At 42.8% G+C, this 12,797-nt stretch overlaps 1 protein-coding gene across 1 annotated transcript; it reads right to left on the reverse strand.

Moving 5' to 3' along the window:
* Positions 1–234: 234 nt before the first annotated feature.
* LOC108936323 (tyrosine-protein phosphatase non-receptor type 1-like) lies at positions 235–11,304 on the reverse strand. Its single transcript, XM_018755647.2, has 9 exons — positions 11,119–11,304; positions 9,060–9,150; positions 7,176–7,276; positions 4,530–4,628; positions 4,310–4,447; positions 3,586–3,795; positions 3,070–3,231; positions 2,428–2,618; positions 235–924 (listed from the first exon to the last, which is right to left on the reverse strand). The coding sequence occupies exons 1-9, from the start codon at positions 11,212–11,214 to the stop codon at positions 570–572; spliced, it is 1,443 nt and encodes a 480-aa protein (XP_018611163.1). The 5' UTR covers positions 11,215–11,304; the 3' UTR covers positions 235–569.
* Positions 11,305–12,797: the final 1,493 nt, after the last annotated feature.

Genomic DNA, 12,797 nt, shown 5'->3' on the forward strand with positions numbered 1-12,797 from the left:
ACCAAATGCAAGGAAATATATCCGTATCCCCTTCCTATTCTTCCTATGCACTGCAACTTGCCAGACAACAGTACCTGGGCTCCGCAGTCACGTCCTTCCCACGCTTCTTTCCTCGCAGCATTTACTCACTTATTCTCTAATACTGCGAAACACTGGACAGGCTTTTTAGAAAGCAAGGTTGGAAAAGTTTTTTTTTTTTTTTTTTTTTTTTTTTTTTTTTAAAAAAAACAGGTTTTACAGTAAAAAAAATAGAACAGAGGTAGAAAATAAAAATGGTCTTTTGGTATCTAGTAACAGTAGTAGGAGTGTCTCCCTGATCAATGGATATATGGTCAACTGCAGATACGGAATATCGTACATTGTACAAACGAACAGACACACATGCACGCAGAATCTCCCTGGTATTTAAACAGAATGCTTTGGAAGAGCTGATGCTTCCTGGTGGGAAGGGGGGCAGGAGGCACTAGTGAGCACTTCCTCAGGTCTAGCTCCTGCCCGGAGTGGAGAGCGGAGGAGGTGAGCTGGCCTTGATTCTGCGCAAACTGGGGGTCCAGAAAGAAGGAACGACATCAGTGGGAAGCAAACCGGCAGCACAAGTAAACAACCACGGCTAGGAGTGTGCAGCTGCACGCCACCACCAGCGAAGGGCTCCACGTTCCCAACAGGCTCCCGATGTCTGCCCTGACTTGATCCGCTGTTTCTTGTTGCCCCACATGTGTCCCATCTTCTCTAGAGCTCCCCGTGGTCTTCTCTAGAGGTTCCCCATGACCGGCCTGGGCCTCCGCTGGACTGACGGTATCAACGGCGGCTGCGACGGCAGGCTGGGGCGTTTCAGGTCGTAGCCCTTCCGGCTGGGCTTCGTCTGTGACCCTGTCTGAGGCGTCGCCCACCGCCCTCCTGCGCAGCTCAGTCTCCGGAGCAGCGCTGTGGGGAGACACCGGTGAGCCGTTTCCAGTGACTCTCTTGGCTGGTGTGTCTTCCAGAGATGTCAAGCGGTGTTGACAAGCACAGCCGTAACACACCAACACAGTGTCGCCACGACACAGCCAGGACCTAGGCTCTCCAATCAGCCACGTACTCTACATTTACATGTATTCATTTACCATACACTTTAACTTTCATATAACCCATTGCATTATTTACAACCTAGACTTTCATTTATTTATTTTTTATATATTTCGAATCCTTTGCACCCTTGCGCTGTTCCGACAGGATGATGTTAGCCTCCACTTATATTTGCAATACAGGGTCCTATACAACAAAAAAAACCTTCAACAGCTTGTGGAAATATACATATTTTTTTCATTGGCTTATCATGCAGCACAGCAACTTTTTTTTACCCCAGTTATAAGGAAATTTCACCTCCACAACAAGTATTTTATTCTCTGCTTACGAAATTACACATAATTTTTTAAATTTAACTACCAGAATATTAATAACATTAAAATACAAGGCAAAAATAATAATAATAATAATAGTAAAAAATATATAAAATATGTTGGTTTTAACAATGTCCTGCATAAAAGCACCTTTTGTTTTGGAATTTTTAATTATTTTAGGTGGCATTTTTTTTGTTCAGGAACTGATTTCCTCCCCCCCTTGCAGTAATGGTATTTGCCCCCACCCACCTAATAGGGTAATTTCACAGTACAGATTAACTCTGTTATATGGGGAATGGGTTTGTTCCAACGGGATCTAGCATTGCAACGATGGCCTGAAGCTAACAGAACCTCTTAAAATACAGGTATCCCTGCATATTAATATAGCTTGACTTTAAAAACCAAAACCAGATTCACTACTTCTGCGCTTAATTTCAATTACGTTTAAAAATATGTCCCTGTCGCAAGAAAACGTGAAAGAGATACAGTACTAAGTCATACCTTTCATGCTGTTTGGTACTCCATGTTATTCTCTATTCCCTATTTATTACTATATCATTCCATGAATTTCAGGGTTATATTTAACTTTCACTGGCTGAGCATTTTAGACAGCAGAAGAATTCTAAGATGACGAGGCAACTGATGCATGCATTCCCTTCCTGCAATAGTTCCTTATTCTAGATATTTCCCACTTTCACTTACAGTTCCTTTGGAAATTATTCTGTAATTATCCTGTAATGCTATGTGCGATGATCTCTTGTACAGCATCTGCAAAACTGTGGTGATATTGAAACAAATGTTTTCCTTACACAAAAACAACAAACACCTGTAATATTGATGAGGTGATGAAATGATCTCATAAGAACAAACATAAAATAACTTTAAACTGGCTGAGGACTTACATGCTGTGGAGGGGAGCGTTACCTTCATACACAACAAATGCAAACTTGAACACAAGTGCACACATCCCGCCTCTTACTTAGGTTGAGGTTGGAAGCAATTACTTGGTGATACGGATGCGGTAACCTGGATACGCAGAAGCCGTTACCTGGATATGTGGAAGCTGTTGTGGTGCCCCGTGACAGGCTCATCATCGGGTTTGGTTATGGGTACGGGGAAGGGAAAGGCTGCCATCCTGCCGTTGTGGGAATCCACCCCAAATCTCTTTGGCGGTCGGGGAGGAGGGGGTGTGAACTCCGGCGGAGGATCCTCTTCCTTAGAAAGCTCCTTCCAGGACTCCTTGTGCGATATACACAGCGGGAATAGAGTGAAGTCCAGGACTGATCGTGGAAGATCTAATTAGAATGCAGGAGTTCTCTAGTGCGTTCTTACACTGATAACGCTTCTGGGGTTTCACAGCAAATGGACTCGAACTTCCAAGTGTTACGATAGGTAGTGCAGTATTTAATTATATTAAACTGTAGTAATAGCAACTTTATAAATAAAAAAAATTGACTTGTAGGGTAGTGGCAAGGTCATGGTGCTAAGCTAGGCAGCAATATACCAAGGATGGAACACCACTCCATTGCAGGGCAATCTCACACACAACCACATACACTAAGTGGATTCCCCAGTTCACTGCAAACATGTCTTTCTCCAGAGCACTTGGAGACAACCCACAGAGACATGGGAAGTACACTGAAACTCTACACAGACTAAGCCGCATTCGAACCAGTGCCTGGATGCAGACCTGCACGGATGTGTCCCCTGAGGTAAATCTGGCTCCCTCGATGACCGCCAGGTATGAGAAGCGTAGCTGATCGGGAGTCTGGATGAGGCCCATGCGGTAGTGTCGCATGTCCAGGAGGACATCACGGAGGCGCACGGAGGACGGGTCCTCCCGCAAGGACATCTGCGGAGTGTGAGACAGGTAAACACACCTCAGCGAGAGTCATAAAAGCAGGCGGCAAAGGTGAGACGGCACTTCATACAACCTTGTTTTGGAGAATCTCACAACTGCCGATTCACGCTGTACTGTAGATGAACCGACTCAAAAGAATTAAAGATCATGGCTAATTGTTTAAATGTGATGGAAAGTACTTACAAAACTCTCAAGTGAGGTTAATCTAAGAAATCACAGTCATCAGCCATGTTGTTCCTCTAAAAAAAACATCACTTAAAATACTGCAGTCCATCATATTAATCGTCTTCCAGGAAATGGACCATTCCAAGTGGCGCACAGAATCACCAAGACACCTGCACTAACCAGCAGCAGGCAAGTGTCCACCAGACAGAAGGTTCCGGAACGTCCGATGCCCGCACTGCAGTGCACCACCGCGGGGCCCTTGTCCGAGGCCAGGCAGCCCGACTCCCTGACTCGGAAGAGGAAGTTGAGGAAGGAGGCGGGGGACTCGGGGACACCAAAGTCAGGCCAGGTGGTGTAGTGAAAATGCAGGACCTCTCTGCTCTCCTGAGTCTTAGGGGCACAAGACCAACAGAATCACCACCCATGAGTCATCCGACCACGTGACGCTACCTAATAGTACCTATTTATGCTAGAATAAAACTATATATATCCTATTGACCATAAAGATGATGTTTGTAAAACACTACAGGTCACATTTTAAATTTCCCCAATGGTAAGGCTGGGTTCTCAGAAGATGTAGGAAAGCCAAATAGGGTTGGGGTTAGGGTCATTGTGTCGGGGGGTGTCAGAGTCCCTGTTTATAAAGACCTGATACATTTTCACTGATTATGTAATTTGCCAAGAGACATCCTCAAATTTTACACAGAACCTTGGTTTGTACCTCTAGTCCTGTGGTGTCGAAGTGTATGCGGGTTTTTCCTGCAAAATCACTTAAAAAAATTCTCTCAATTAATTAATTCTTCCCAACTGAAGCCAAGAAACCTGTACACATACTGGCCTCCCTAGGACCAGGAATCCTGCGAGGTGAGGTCCTGGTAGAAGGTCAGAAGACAGTGGCTCTTACCGACAGATTTTCCAGTGTCAGCTGGCGCACGGTGTAGTAGGACTTCACATCCTTGGAGACCAAGGTCAGCTTGAAGTTTGTGTCCTCAAAGACCATTTCGGTGTCTCCTTCAGAGGGCCAGTACTGGGCACACTTCACCTGTAGCGATCCCGAGGAATGTCAAACACCAAGTTTAAAATCAAGGACAAAAGGAAGAATTTGGGACTGGATGTCTACTTACAGAGCCCTTCTCAATGATGCGGTTCAGCATGACCACGCCGCTGCTCCTCTGCTCCCACACCATCTCCCAGAAGTGGCCGCACGTGTTTGGTAAAGGGCCCTGAATAAGGGGACCCACACAAAAATCTGTACTAGGTATAAAAGAGCCATCATCCTTAAACACTGGCTCCAACAGATGGTCAGGTTACTAAGATTTCCACTCTATTTTGACCTGTATTTACTTCAACTTCTTCAAGATAAAAAGCTTTACAAAGTATTAGTTATAGCTATCATGAAAATTTTTAGGGAACCTAACTAGTAAATAAAATAAAGGATATGTACTGTTAAACCTTTACTAACTGTGACTTATAGGCAAAAGTAACCTTGGATTTAGAAGTAAATTGAGTCACGAATAGATGGTTGCAATACTATTGGTGAAATGAGAGGTCAGTGTCTAAAAAACAAGACACGTGTAAAACAACCAGAAAACAGGACAATTTTAACCATAAATTAAAATCCATAAAATGAATTCAATATAGAACTAAACAGAATTAAATTAAATCTTTGATGAGTGGTATCCAGCACAGCTCCATCAAGGTGGGGTCATATATGTTATTTTCATAGGAGGAAAAACCAGTGCTGCTCTATTTCAAAGCAGACTTATCAGAGCAGGAAAGACTGAAATTGTAAAGGCTGCTTTTTACAAAAAACATGTGAACTGGCTTTCCTACATAACCATGGAGTGGAAAAAAAAATACCATGACATTGCTTCTTATATCAGAAAACATTTTTTTAAGCTCTGCATTCTCAACTGGGAATCACTGGTTACACCCAGGTTACGTTCTGCTGACTTCATACTTCATTTGTTCTGCAGTAGAAGATGTTCATTTTTCAGTTTCCATGATAAGTATCTACGTGATTTCCTGGCTGAGCTAGCCGTTGGTAGATGTTGCGATATCCATAGATTTAAATGTGCCACACAACACAACATGCATTGCCTTACCAACCAGCTAATCCGTAGGTATACAATAATATGCAATGTACATGGTACAACATGGTACAAGTTAATTCCATGTTCATTACTTTTATTGCTGATGGAAAGCAGAAATAAAGAAAAGAGCAACGGACCCAAAACAGAACCTTGTGGAACCCCAAAAGTATCATGAACTTTTTTTTTTTGATGAGCAGTCTTTTAGAGCAATATAAAGCTGGCTGTTGGTCAGATATGGCACAAACTAGTTAAGCACTGCTTCAGGGAGACCTACCCATGCAGTTCTTAAAATTAATCTAATTTTTGGGCACTACACTGAAATCCAGCTTCTGCATCAAGGAGCAAGTCATTTACCACTCTATCCAACAGTGTTTCAGAGCAGAGATTAACACACACTTCCCTCCAAACAAGTGGAAATAAACAAGAGAATAAGAAAATTGAACTCAATCAAGACAACCATACACCTTTCTGTTAAGTTCTCTACGAAGAATTGGAATGAACTATTGTCAGCACAGTTCTGCTAGGAAAAAATTATGTGTTTAGAGTGCCAGTTTTGAGATGCAGGTTTAGACCAGCTTTCAGTAATGAGATAACTACCTGCAACAAGCTGGGGCACGATGTAAGCACGTCAACGAAGAAGTCAGATTCCACTGACTTAGTGCAAAAGTTGCTATTATTTTACACAAGCAACAAAATAAGTCTACATAGCATAATATTACAAAATAACATATTACACAAAACTAACAAATGGAAATGGGGGGGGGGGAACTGCTTCCTCATTTGTATGCAAATCCTCCAACCACTTTTGGGGAGCTTTAAAAAAAGTCACAATAGGCATAGGTGGGAACAAAAACAAAAACTGAAAGGAAAAACTATTCCAGTCAGTGAGCTGACTTTCATTCTTCAGTGAGTTCAGACAAAGTCAGACCAACATGACAGAAGCCTGCAGCCCATAAGAAAGTGAAAATATTACCAACCTCCACCTGCCTCAACAAGATCATCACACATACTCTGCATAGCAAGGTCTGGCTCGTACTCTGTAAAAGCAGTACCCCTTAAGGGATCGCTCACTATTTCCAGAAACAGGTGTGGTGCCCTCAGCAATGACCCTTCTTCAATCCCTGTGTGTTCAACGCTCTGCTTATTTCCCACATTCACTAAACTGAGCCCAGGAAACAGGCCTGCAGCATTCCTTGTTGAATCCACATTAGAATCCACACTTTCGCAGGTTCAGTAAACATACCCTAAGGCGACAATCTTGGTCTCATTCTTCTCCTGTTGTACACAATCTCATAGGTCCCCTTATGTTCTGAAGAAGGCTTGCTTGGTTTCAAAAAGCTAACTGTAGGAAAAAACAAACTCGATCCTACCCAGAACAAAAATTCAGGATAAAATTTAATTTTCTTATGGTCTGCTGAAATAAAATTTCAGCACGCTGCACTCCCAAGCGATGTAGAGATATGGTATTGTGAAATTTCAGGAAAAAAATGAAAAGGGAGCGGTAGTTATTGCCATAGATCAGACCAGATAGCAACCTCGAGAAAAGCACCACCACCAAGTAGAGAGAGGTAGAAAAAAAGTGCATATATTGAAAGTATGTAAGCGGTAGAGGTAATGACTTGTGTGGGTGACCAACGTCAGCTCTTGCCTCAGTGGTCTCACTATGGATGCTGTTACCTGTGTCAGAATGTAGCTTCTTCTCGTCTCCTTCATCGAAATTAAACTGGCATTGATGTAATCGTTGGTTCCCAACTGCAAACGTATCCTGCTGTCATCAACTGAAAGAGTCAAATTATTATTATTACCATTATTATTATTATATTCTGTTATTCCCTCCCTCCAATAAAATGCCTTTTTCCAAAGTGATTTGCAAAGAAAAATATCTTAGGAATAAATTCTGTGTTCAAGTCTTACCCTTGTCTGAGTGTAAAGTTTACAAACAGCTTTATGTAGTTTTGCATTTCAGGGCTGCAGAATCCCGTTGGCTCCACAGAGCCCAGTATCATGAAATATGGAAGACGTGTTACAATCGAAAGATGATATTTCACGTCTTCCGTGTGTGAAAGTGACATTTCGTATTTCCCATTTATTGTTTCTAGTGAACTGTAATGCAAAATCTTAGTCTAATCCCACCCCAAACTTCCAGTCATTAATACTGAGAAACCCGGAAAAAAATACAGCAAGTCAGCAATGTACAAAAATTAAGCTAAACACACCTTAAATCAGATAATAACAACAACAACAACAACAACAACAACACAATAACATCTGTTAAATCAGTAAAATATGAAATACAGAGGTTTTTGTTCCCAATGCATCTATTTCACATTTTTCCAAGACACTGGGTTAGGCTACTTCCGTTGTACCTTTAAACTGTTAGATACTTTACCTGAATTGCCTAGGTATAGCTTTTCATATGGATGCCGTTTTGGTAAACTTCATAAGACTCCCTCACCTACCAGTTAAATGTATACACACACACACACACACTCAATGTCTACAACCACTTGTCCCGAGCAGTGTCGCGGCGAGCCGGATGCCACCATGCCCCCCCATTAGTTAAACAAATACCAGGAAATTAAACATTATGGGAAGAAAAGTTACAGCCCGACATACTAAACAATTATCTTTCAATTTGCTTTCACAGTTAGAGTCCAAGCGGGGTGTGATGGCGCAGCGGGTTTGGCCGGGTCCGGCTGGGTCCCGCTCTCTGGCGGGTCTGGGGTTCAAGTCCCACTTGGGGTGCCTTGGGACGGACTGGCATCCCATCCTGGATGCGTCCCCTCCCCCTCTAGCCTTATGCCCCGTTGCCGGGTTAGGCTCCAGTTTGCTGTGACCCTGCTTAGGACGAGCAGTTTCAGCCAGTGTGTGTGTGTGAGATCGAGTCCATGAATCTTCTTGATGACGACAGACTGCCTCATCTCCTCAGTAACGCATCAACTCAGGAACTGAACCCTGTGTGACGTTATGCTCCTCCACCTCTGGCTGCTTGATGGTCCCACTCACAAAGGGGTCCTTCAGTGAAAACCTGAAAGTTCTTTGTTTTCACTATGATTTGGTGGCCTGAGCTCCCTCTGTCCCTCAGAGCTGCTGAATCCTTCCCAGCATTTAAGAAGGGTCTCAAAACCAATCTCTCATAAACTTGCATCACATCATCTGTCATCACCACCTTTATACTTTCCATCAGACTCAATTCTATATGCAGCTACTCATTTAATGTGCTCCAGCAAAAACAGACAACCTCATCTGCATCTAAAGCTCTTCGTCTGTTGTTGATGCACTTTCATTTAATCCAAGTTGTACATCATTTTTTTTCTTTTGTTTTAGAAAAATGTCTGCCAAATGAATATATGTAAAAGTCACTGATCTCCCCAAACCTTCCCTCTATGTGCGTACCCTGGTTTACCCCACTAGTCAAATCCAGCCTACATTAAACACCTATATAGACCGGTACATAAAACGAAGATACCAAAGTCCTATATCATAACCCGAGAGACTGAACACATAGTCAAGAAGCAGAAAATCCCGATTAGGTGTTAAATGTTGCGGAAATGCACTCACAGGGGCTCACGTCTCTGTAGCGATTCCGGGCTTTGTTCTCAGGTAGTCTGGCAACATGGCAGGGCAGCGTTACGGACTGCTCACGAATTTCCTGGAGGAGGACAACGAGGGACAGGAGGAGAGGGAGGAGAAAAAGGAGAAGAATTAAAAATTTGTAAATGGTCCGCGTACATATTCCGCAGGGCAGTGGCATACTGGACTGAAGGGGTGACTACTAGCATGGAAAATATGAGTGCAAAGCTCCCCTATCAGTCTTTGGTGGCATCAAACACACACACACACACACACACACACACACACACACACACACACAGGGTGCAGAGCTGGAGGGGGAGGGGACACACCCTGGGCGAGATGCCAGCCCGCCACAAGGCACCCCAAGCAGGACTCAAACCCCAGACCCACCAGTGAGCAGGACCTGCCTAAACCCGCTGCACCACTGTGCCCCCTGGCATTAAACAGAAACTCTTAAAATATATATTGTTCTGAATATAGAGTGATTGTACCGAACATGACAAATACAGCCTTTTCTCTTTTAACAAAAGTCACAAAAAGAGGATCATGCACACACCACAGATATCTTTGTATTGAAACACCGATTAAATTCATATAAGATACACTGTGAAAAGCCTTTTTGTTATGAACCTGTCACCATAAATTGCTTTGATATATAACGCCTTTTTACAGTAAAACATCATTATTCACCAGTCACAAATTCACACGCTGCCTGTGCTGAAATATTAAAATTCTGTTGTTAATAGTCATAAATATCAATGGCGGCTGTCAGAATTAATTATGAACTGGAGGCATGATACCCCATCTAGCCTAGGCTCTGGAAACACTCGCCACACCCACGTCAGGATGCCAAGCGCGCGCGCACGTGCGCGCACACACACACACACACACACACACACACACACACACACACACACACACACACACGCACGCACACACACTCTCGCTTTCTCATTTCTCTTCTCATTACTCACTTCTCGTCTATCACTGGCCATCGCTGTTTCTCTCCGTTTGTTCCAACATGACCCATATCTGCCCTACACAGGTATGCAGTCACCCTTTATGCGACTTTCATACGAATATCACTTTTGTGGAAAATAGTTGAGAAAAAAGGAAAACAAGAAGAGGGAACAAAATACAGAACATACTGGTTACGTAGAAGTCACTTCTCTTCCTGAGTGAGCAGCATGAGGCAGAAACAGGGCCGAGCAAGGGGCACCAGGCAGCAAAGTGCTCAAGATCCTCACCTTGATATCAGAAGGTTGTTGGTTCGAATCCCCTCCTGCTGTAGTGCCCTAAATCAAGGTGCTCACTGTGAACTGATGAGGAAGAATATCTGGCTCTAGAAATATGTGAGATACTTTAACTCTTCTTATTTAATACTGTAAATTGTTTTGACAAACTGGTGTCAGCGAATAGGCTATATAATAATAATAAAGCACCCTAGCTGTTCTGCAAAAGACAAATTTGGATTCCTTCCTTCCAAAGTTTTACAACCGCGCATCTGATCGGTGTAAAAAGGCAAAGTCAGTAAGAACAACGAACTTCACAGCAGCCTGCAGGAAACCCGAGTTTTATACGCACTAGTCTTATGCCTGATTTTATATTGCTTTTGATCGGTATGATTATGATCATCACGATGTATGAATGATCACGATGACCTACTGACCCGTGACGACGGCCTGGCCGGCGCGCGAGCGCGATGACTGACACCGTCACCGTGTCCGTCCTACTCGAACACACACAGAGAGAGAGAGAGAGAGAGAGAGAGAGAGAGAGAGTGTACGACTCGAGTACGTCCTGCTACCTCTTAGTACTAGCATAGCAGCTGCGGTAAAAGAGGCTAAGAATCATCATGTATCCGGCGCCGCAACGAGTGTCGCCGTTCTCTACTACAGTGAGTTAGGGGCGAGCAGAGCGAAGCGAAGTGAAGCGAAGGAAGTGTGAAGCGAAGGAAGTGTGAAGCGAAGCGCTGCTGCCCCGCCGGTTGTTCCCTCCCGGACCCCCTGCCTCAGGGCAGGGCACCGTAGACTACTGTGTCTACCTGGTAAATGTCATTCCAGTCGCCGTGCTCATCGAGCTCCCGAAACTCGGCCTCCATCGTCGCGCTGCACGCCGTCGATCCTGTTAATAAGTTCATTCCTGGTCAATCACAAGTTCTTTTGTTTTTTGAAAAGTAGTATGCGCCCACGTGCAGCGCCTTGTGAAGCTTCTTCATTTGGCAGTTAAAAAAAAAAAAAAAAAAAAAAAAAAGGCTCTCCCGACGATGTCTCACGGAACCATTCAGTCCCGAGTTAACGGCTCAGCAACCTAGTTAAAATCGAATTTTGATTGGTTGCGGAAAACCGGATTTCGCCTTTTCATTGGTCAAAGCAGTGGGCTGGCCTTTGTAGTACAGCGCAAAAGGCTACGCCAAAAGCGCAGGATACGAGCGATCTTCGCCCAACATACGTAAATGACTTAGACAACGACGTTCGGGAGAAGCGCTGGGCTGGGCTTATGCCACCGAAGTTGTGTGGCGTTTCATGTCGGATCTCGTTTACAGGATTGTATTTTTCAAGCAATACATTATTAAAAAACATTATTTTGAAATGGTAATGATTGTGTAATTTTTAGAGTGAAACTTTTTTGTACTGTCTATCTATCTATCTATCTATCTTTTTTACTGAGAATACTTTCATCAAGTCTTTCCAAGTTCATAGTTTGGGGATTTAGAACTGTAGAGGGCAATAGTTATTTAATGATTACTACATATAATCATTGTTGTGTCATTTCCTGCAGTTCCATGTTGCAAGTTGGATGAACAGAAACATTTCTGATTGACAAAAAGAAATGGTTAAGAACATGCAAATCATAAAATTCCTTTCTGAAGAATAACTTTTTGTCATAATATTAGCTCCATATATGTGTTTGTACATATATATATATATATATATATATTATATATATATATATATATATATATATATGTATTTAAGGGGTGTGGTGGCGCAGTGGGTTGGACCACAGTCCTGCTCTCCGGTGGGTCTGGGGTTCAAGTCCCGCTTGGGGTGCCTTGCGACGGACTGGTGTCCCGTCCTGGGTGTGTCCCCCCCCCTCCGGCCTTGCGCCCTGTGTTGCCGGGTAGGCTCCGGTTCCCTGCAACCCTGTATTGGACAAGCGGTTCTGAAAATGTGTGTGTATTTAAAATGCAGTATAATTTCTTGTTTTGTTGTGTTATTCAAAATTAGTTAATAAAGCATGCATATGTATGTCTCTGAAATGTCTGTTTTAATAACAATAAAGTGAAATCACACAAACTCTATGTAAATTATAGCCTGAGCCTTGAAGCAGTTCATGTTGCTTTTATACGTCATAAAGTCCACAAGGTAAATTTGCATATACAAAATTACAAAAAATCAAGTTTAACATATGAACAAAGACAACACTTGAAAAATAGTACTTAACTTTTAAAAATAATGAAATTTCAGGTTAGCACCAAAAAACAACAGGCCATATCCACCAAATAAGTCCAGTTCTTTCCAGAAAGCCAAAGGGAAATAGTGATTATTCAATTTGATTTATCGTCAGATTGAGTAGTGATGCAAAAATATGAATATTTCCATGCAGATATTCCATTATAGCCTTTTCGTTTTGACTCATTTGCTTTTGAAGAAAATATATTTCCTTCTGAGCTATATACCTTAGCAACAGTTTTTAATGTATTCAATTTAATATCATTAC

The sequence above is a fragment of the Scleropages formosus genome, chromosome 24, assembly GCF_900964775.1.
Source record: "Scleropages formosus chromosome 24, fSclFor1.1, whole genome shotgun sequence".
Classification (NCBI taxonomy): Eukaryota; Metazoa; Chordata; class Actinopteri; order Osteoglossiformes; family Osteoglossidae; genus Scleropages; species Scleropages formosus.

Bases quoted from the DNA above. Each gene is read 5' to 3' on its own strand.
- LOC108936323 (XM_018755647.2), bottom strand. From the start codon at position 11,214: ATGAACTTATTAACAGGATCGACGGCGTGCAGCGCGACGATGGAGGCC. The intron at 4,629-7,175 runs GTAACAGCATCC...CCCCTTATTCAG, and splicing joins GAAGCTACATTCTGACACAG to GGCCCTTTACCAAACACGTG. The intron at 925-2,427 runs GTAACGGCTTCT...GTCTCCCCACAG, and splicing joins AACAGCTTCCACATATCCAG to CGCTGCTCCGGAGACTGAGC.